Source organism: Strix uralensis, chromosome 7 (genome assembly GCF_047716275.1).
Source record: "Strix uralensis isolate ZFMK-TIS-50842 chromosome 7, bStrUra1, whole genome shotgun sequence".
Lineage (NCBI taxonomy): Eukaryota > Metazoa > Chordata > Aves > Strigiformes > Strigidae > Strix > Strix uralensis.
In genome coordinates, this window is record NC_133978.1 from 39,675,219 (window position 1) to 39,683,304 (window position 8,086).

At 40.6% G+C, this 8,086-nt stretch overlaps 1 protein-coding gene across 1 annotated transcript in view; it reads right to left on the bottom strand.

The window, feature by feature from the left end:
* The window catches only part of C7H10orf90 (chromosome 7 C10orf90 homolog), a 67,606-nt gene extending 60,229 nt beyond the window's left edge, over nt 1-7,377 (bottom strand). Inside the window, exon 1 of the mRNA XM_074874061.1 lies at nt 7,197-7,377. Coding sequence (XP_074730162.1) covers nt 7,197-7,362 — 166 coding nt within the window. The 5' untranslated portion in view covers nt 7,363-7,377. The remainder of the gene's footprint in view (nt 1-7,196) is intronic.
* Nucleotides 7,378-8,086: the final 709 nt, after the last annotated feature.

The following is an 8,086-nucleotide window of genomic DNA, read 5'->3' on the forward strand; positions in this document are numbered from 1 at the left end:
AAGCTGCAATCATAGAATGATTAAAATTAAGCCCTTCCTGGAGCAGTCAGTAGAACGCATGTTGAAAACTTGCCTTCACTAACCCTTTCAGTGGAGCAAAAGAGGGAAATCTTAGCTAAGCAAAACAGCTAAACGTCAGCTGATAGAGGAAATCTGAGATGCTCAAAATGCAATAAATGTAGCCACAGTGTTTCTTCTAAAGTGCAGAGTAGTAAATAAAGATATTTTTTGTGAACAAAGTTTACATTGTTCCAAAAAGCGTACTCTTTTGGAACATGCTAAATCTAATACCCTGTTCATCAAGTTGTGATCTTCACCAGATGCATAATACGTACAATTCTTGATGACCCACTCATCTTCTACCACCAACGTCCCTAAGTCACCAAAAACAGTCATGAAAAGAAGCAAAAAATTTTAAGTGCCTATAAGCAGAGATGGGCTCCTAGAAATTCTCAGTACCCATAGCCCCGTTCACTGGGGCACTGGAGGATGCAAGCATAAGTTTCACATTTATCTCCATTAATATTTTTAGTTGAAGCTTAAAGAACAGTTAAACAAACTAAGCTGTAAGAGAAAATACATATTAGCATTTAGATTAACAGTTATTATCTCCATTTCCCATCACCAGACAACAGTGAAATACATGATGATTGTTTAAGATTTTTTTCAAAAAGGTTAAGGGCTCCCTGAATTCAAGGCCTGGGAAACACTGGCCTGTAAGATAAATGACCCTGGCCCTGACATGTGCTGCATATCCTCAATACATCTGGACTCTAGCTGGAATTAAAATTCATATTGCAGTAGCAATTAAAAGGCAGAACTAGGTCATGAGCTGTTGTTCAAGGCAATATGCAGGCAAAGAAAGAAAAAAAAAATTAAGCAAGCAGCATTTGCCCTAAAAATTTCAGCATTGAGAAATTCAGAAAGATAACAGAAAGAGGAGGATACAATAGGAAAATAACGGATTGGGTGATTTAGCTACGCACTCACCTTTTCACCAAGCAACGGCTGCTACCACTCGACAGTTCTCAGTTTGCATTAGGACAACTTAATTTTAAGGAGAGGACAGGGAACGACTGAACTGGCGACGTCCAGCACCAGCCAAGCACCGAACGCTCACTGATGTGCCTGGCCCCGTACACATGGGCTGCTGCTGCATGTGTGATACGTTTCTTTACACCTACATACATCATTGTTTGCAAGAGTCATTTCTGTGGCTGGAAGATTTTTATAAAAGAAACCATAGCAACCCTCCTAAATCTATGTCCATTCTGGTATGCAGCTTTTTTCTTTTCGCCCATTAAGTTCTGTATCTCCATCCAGCTATTTTATTCTATATGGAAAGGACTGTATGAGAGATCTATCCACAATGCACTCTATGGTATATCATACTCAGTGTGACAATGCACATTGTACTATCCACATTCAATTGTAGATGTAGAGAGTAAGAATGAAATCACATTGCTTCAATTCCTTTTTTAAAATTATGCTGAGAAATTTTGTGCCGTTATCTGCAGGCTAGCACGGAACCTCGCTGCAGACTGCTTTTCTGGTTTTGCAAGACTGCACAATATTATTAATGAAGGTGAGCACACGCCTTCAATTTAATGGGTGTCTCATTTTCCCTCAGTCACATGAGCAAAAAGATGGTTGAATGAAATTTTAGCAAAGCGAGAGCCAGCCACATAGTTATTGATTAAACCTTGTTTTCAGTATAATTTAGCCTAAAGGTGATCTGTTGACAAAAACTGACTACATAGGAGAAAAGTACCCTCCTTCTGTTAGACTTTGTGGGGGAACTTTGCCTGTTAAAACCTGATATTATTGAAAAAAAAATTTAAAAAAAATTTTAAATGCATTTCCAAAACAGCCTTTGTTACACACAAGTGTTGTGGGTGGGATTGATTTACACGTACAATCATCTGACAGCTGTGAACATATTTGTTTCATCTACGTGTCCAAAATGCTGGATGTGAGGAGAGCTGTACCAGCACTGTGCTGGTGACACGGAGAGGAGAGCGGGCTCCTCCTCAGCATCCGAAAAGCAGCGGTTGGTGCTTTCAGAAGAGGCAGTAGGCAGAAGAGTCTCACAGAGCACTGTGCAGCCATGGGCTCTGCCTTGCTCTCGCTTCCCCATGGGGATGTCCAAGCCAAACTGTGCAAGACATCTCCCCAACTTGCCCGGTTGTTGTGTACTCAACCTCACAACTTTATTTTACATGTATGCAGCTCTAAGAGACACTAGAAGTTTAGATCACTAGAAGTATCAAAATAAACACAATCAATGAAATTCAAACAGACAGATTTGAAACACAATCCCAGAGGTGCTCCACACCACCCATGAGGACTGCAGCTAACGTTACCTTCTGCTCAGTCTTCTGCTCTTAAGACTTGTTTCCATATGTTTATCCTACGATATACTACAGATACAAGGGAAATTGTATCTATATTCTCTTGACTCGATTCTTCGTCTTCCAAAAGATGGCCAAAATAACTGGAATTTTGTCACTGTTTACTGTATGTTTGTTCTGCACTATTACATCCTCTGTCCCTTATAAAGCCTCCACCAATTGTCTTTAATCATCAGGAAAGGTTTATATTAAGGCAGAAAAGACATATTTTTAGTTGTTTGTGATACATCCCTGTGCAGGACCCTCATTGCTAATGGTAACACACCATCAACAAACCAGGATACAACACTCGGCAAGAGGCTGCGCATACTTTGCAGGGAGTGGAGGAAAGATTATGCATGTTCAAAATAGATAGTGGTCATAGCTGTATGCCCAACAGTAGTTTACACTGAATTTTCCCAGTTGCTCCTGGTGAACTGTCAGATGCGTGACTGACATGTTACACCATCACACGACCGTGATTAATGCATGTTGCACATCACCGATGGAAACCTGAGGCAGGTTTGGGCCTGGGACCACACACATAGGTTTGAGTGTGACTGTTCTCTGCTCTTCTCTCCCACTCCGGAGAGATACAGAGACATAAATGTCACATGAAACAAGACCAGTGTTGAAACATGCTCTGGGGAGATACCAGCTTGGGGTTGGGCTGGACTGCAAAGAGGGAAAGGACTCTGGTCCTTCAGACCTGGCTGCTCTCAGACACAGAACAGGTTTTACAGCAAAGGAACACAAGGAGAACAAGTGAAAACCTTTATTTTAAGAAGTTCATATGCATTGCAGTTTTATCTGCGCTGTTGTTATACTTAATATGTCTAGTCATACCAGCTCAGCTTTTCCACTTAGAAACCACTAGGCAGATACTCATAAGCATATCATTAAGGTAGTTATGTTGGTTTAGCCTTTTGTTAAGGTTAACTGAGTCATCCACAATGTCTTGTAGTTCCCTTCTGCTGGAAATTGTTCCCTGGTCACGCATGTGGCACTGTTGTCCCCAAGGTCCTACACACAACAAATGTGTCAAGTCCCATCACAAGGACATGCTGGACCACAGGACACGTCTCCCGCTCCAGGCTCTGCTCCATAGCCAGTGACCACATCGTGTTACCTTAGCTGAAGTTTGCTGCATGGCTCTGACCCAGGGGACCAGTAATGTAAGTGGTTGATGTTCAGCTGGTGCTCGACTTCACCAGGGCCACACTCCCAGACCTTGCTCAACCTGCACCCCGTGCAGGCTGCACACTGGCTTTTCCAGTCTTTCTGCTTTCTCTGCCACAAACTCCCAGACAGCTACAAAACAACAGCCAGAAAATTTCCTCTACCTGCACTTTAAAACTTGCCTTTTATTTTGTGTACTACTTGGAACTGAAGGTTGGTATTGTTTCAAATAACTTAGCCCAGCGTAACTGCCATTTAGACAAGCTTTGCAATGGAAGCCCGAAGTAGGAAACCTCAGCACGCTTCCACATTGATGCAGCAAAGTCCATCAACCGTAGCAATGCCCACAGCCAGGCAGAACAGCCACAATGCGCTGCCTTTGTGTCACTGACCCCAAAATGCAGCAAAATACATCTCACACAAAGGAGGGAATGCTGCCAAACCACAAAGAACCTGCTCTTGCCATCACTCGCAGCATGCACACCCATAGCTTTGTTCTCACAGAGCTGCTAACCTGGGGAAAGAGCAGAGACCACGCATCCCCCTGCCCTCTGCCTTGGGTGGGAAACAAGGAGAGATAAACATCCTCTAATGAAGAGAGACATGAGAGTGACATGTCAGTGATTACAGAAAACACCTCTTGCTCTATGTAGTTTTTATGCACAAAGGAAAAAAAACAACAAAACATGCTGCTCCAAATCACCGCACACATGATTTTTTGATACAAAATGTGCTGAACCGTTCTAGAGCACCTTATTTGGCCAAGTTTTAAAGACACTTCAATAAATTTGCATGAACAGCCACCTCTAAAATTCACAAAAGGTAGTAAAAATTAAAATGGGCACATGACCTCTGCCCATTGGAGATCCTTAAACAAAACCAGCTGCATGTGATTTTCTTTTTTTTTTTTTTTAAATTCAATAAATGAGAATGGATGTAGAAAAAAGTACCCTCAAAACTGTGGTTATACAGTTCAAGTTAATGTCCAAACAGTGTTTGTGGGGTTGACTCCATGGGCAGTGGTCAGGGGACAGAAAGGGACTTACCTGGAGAGGCTTAATGCTCCTGCTGAGACCCTGCATGGAGTAAGTGAAAAGAAAAGCTGCTGCCAAGGGCCACTCCAGTCTCTCCCCAGGCAGCAGCTGCCAGTCTGCCTTTCCAGCCTCTTGCACAGGTCATTTTATTCCCTCCGGCACTCCACTGTCCATAAGAGCCACGTAGCCTCAGCATTAAACTGCTTCAGTACCATATCTCTGTGTAAGTAGATGCTAATAATATAGTATACCTCATTTGAAAATACAAAACACCAGAATCTTTTCCATGTGATGAAGCTGATTAAAGAACAATCAGTTCATTCTTGATATCTCAATGCAACCAACAAAAAGCTAACGGGTACTTAATACCAACTTCACTTAAGTGTAAGTTTTGCATACCGACTGGAACCATCACCCATTGCATTTTTACTTCATTTTTATTTTGGCCCCTTCAGGATGCACACAAGAGAATATTTCCACAGAGGAGGCCTCTTAACACAGCAGTGACTGCAGTGGTTATAGGGTAACGTTCACATCCACACTAACGCTGCTGGCATCCAGCACAAACACAGGTTGATGGCTTGCAGAGCACCAGGAACAGTTCATGACTATTTATACTTCTCAACCCCCTTGTACCAAAAGCTTTTAAGTAATTAGTTTTCCCTCATTAGCAGATGCACTGCCTGGGGAAGGGCACACAGGTGCTCTCAAGCTCCATCCTGGATTACAGGGCAGTGCTATGGGGTCTCGGAGTGGAAAGCTCAGAAGTGCCAAGCTGGGCTGATGAGGAGGGTAAAACAACAGCAACATTTATATAAAACGTTATTCTCAAGGCAGAACTGCAAGTGTTATTTTAGCAAGATCAGGGACCATTACAGCAATAAAGATATTCACAGGATGTTACCGCAAACCCCATGTATTTAAATCAGAAAGATGAACGATATTTGTCAACATCACTTTTATGGAGACCCAAATGTACTTTATGAGACATCAGGTGTCATAGTGATTTTTTGCTAAAGTTGCATCCTATCCTAAAAGAAGCAAAGTTTACATACTGCATGTACCAAAAAATAATCCACAAACACAGCCGACAGAGTGAGTAGTGCTACTCCACTGCAAGCACATTTCTAATAAAATATGTGGGGTTTGTACCTTCTTAGTGACACATCTAATACATTATTCCATTTTTCTCTCTTATACTTTTAGAAGCAAAATAGACATTTGGTAAAGTCTAATTTAGTATTATCACTAATACATTCAAACACATCACTAAAAACTGTGCTGCTAAAATTACATTACAGAAAAAACAGGTAAACCAGACACCGTTATCTCCCTGAAAAATATGGGCCTTATGCTACAGCACCTACTGATGTGAGTCTATCGAAACCAACAGGATTACTTACGTGAATAAGGATTACTCCCATGATTAAGGAGTGCAGGATTACATCCATTGTTTGCATATCTCCTGCTATTTACATATCCCTATTTTCACCTCTTGTTTTTTTCTTAAAACATAGGGCATTTAATTACTGTTAGCACTAGATATCATTATGCAGTACTTTTATCCCTTCAAAATTTGGCTGTCTTTTGGATGTCAAATAAAATGCTTTTATGATCAAAACAAAGAAAATAAAGTAGAAGCAGCAGAATCTGGACTATGTAATTAAAAACAAACAAATAAAAAGAGGGAGAGCTTTTTATCCACAATCAAAACTTATTCAAGATTCATTTCATATTCATGCTTCTATCCATGGCCTCTGATCTTGGGAGCTGATTATTTATATCAATTTTTTAACCGTGCCAAGTAGTGAGTTACCTGAGAGTTCTCAGGCAATTCTGATAGTATTGCTACTGGAAAACAACAAAAATCAGATAAACAATTGAAACAAACATTATAGGTAGGTATACTGATAATGAATAATAAAGCAAAATATTTTGATGCTTTTCACCTTATAAAGAAGTGGTAGGTCTAGCCTTAGTTCATCACTACCATGTGCTTTACATACAAAATATATCTCCTTCTTATCCTTAGAAAAATTGGGTAAATTACCAATGCTTTTCAACTATTTGATAATACAACAGTACAGTTAATGCATGATAAGAATGTTATGCAGGTCTCAGTTCCTGTTCCCAACCTCAGAAATGTGTTTAGCTGAATAAAGAGCAGCACAAGTTACACTTAGAACAAGGAACGGACATTTCTTATGAAAAATAACACATGTTCTTTCAGATTCTCCAGTTTGTCACTGAATCACATTAGTCTCAGTTTTGGCTGCAAGAAATCAGACTTGGATCATAAATATATTTTGTTTTAGTAGCATGCTACAGGGATTCAAAAATTTAAATAATATAAGTTAATTTAAGAAGACTTGATTGTAACTTTAGTGTCGCTTCCATATATACTGTTTACACATTTTATAGAGTTAAAAGTAAAGTTATTGCATGCCTTTTAGGCTTCTTTAAGTCATTTTAAAAGCAGAAAGTATGTAGACTACTTTTAGAAAGGCCGATAAAACACTGCACATTACAGTTACTGTAAACTGAAAAGAGCTTACAGCGGATTCAGAAAACGTCACAAGTTGCACAAACTTACCAAAGCAACCGGTTTTCTTCCAAGAAGAGTAGTTTATGGTCAAGTACATTTGAGTTACAAAAGACTGTGTTTCCCGGGTCCATTTTGCATAAGGCTTAACCTGAAAATCCACCCGGCTGTGTCGGGCGCAGCGGAGGCACGGAGTTTTTCCCCCTCCAGAAGGCATCTTGGTGCTCTCCGGGGATGTGCGATGGCCCGAGCGTGGCCGGGCCAGTCGCCACTTGTTGCAGTGGTAACAGGGAAAGCCAGGATCTGCCTGCTCAGGCTGCTCAGGCATGAATAATTCATGCCTTCCACCTCCCCGCATTAGCATGCTGCTCAGGCAACTCCAATGAAGCAATTCATTTTGTCCTTTGTCTTCAGGAAAAACTTGCTGGATTAATGAGGGTTATCTGTGATGATAAAACCTGGGCCTGCTGATTTATTTAGTCTGATTGGTTAGAATTTGTGTCCCTAAATGCAGGTTTTATGACCAGAATATAAATTCAGTTGTGCATCCTCAACCTCAGGCAGGCACGGGTTGTTCGGCTACAGCAACAATATCTAGCTACAGCACATGAATGTTTCATTTTCTTGACTTAAATATTGAAGCTGGGCTCTTTGTTTCTGAGTGCTTCTTGAGCAAAGTTAAGAGGAAATCTCCAAGTACGCTGCTCGCATGTGGTTTTGCGCATATTTCTGTAATGACCTCTTGGACTGCTAAATAGCTAACACCTGGCTTCCAAAATGTTCATGTTCAGAGTACACGTTGTGGGAAAAAAAACCGCAATGAAAACCAGGAGATTTATAATTTACTTTTTAAAAAACAATCATATATTGCGGTGTTATTTTTAAAAGAAGGTTTTGAAGGTGATATCTTTCAATGTGACTTTTTAACTTTTAAAGTTTTT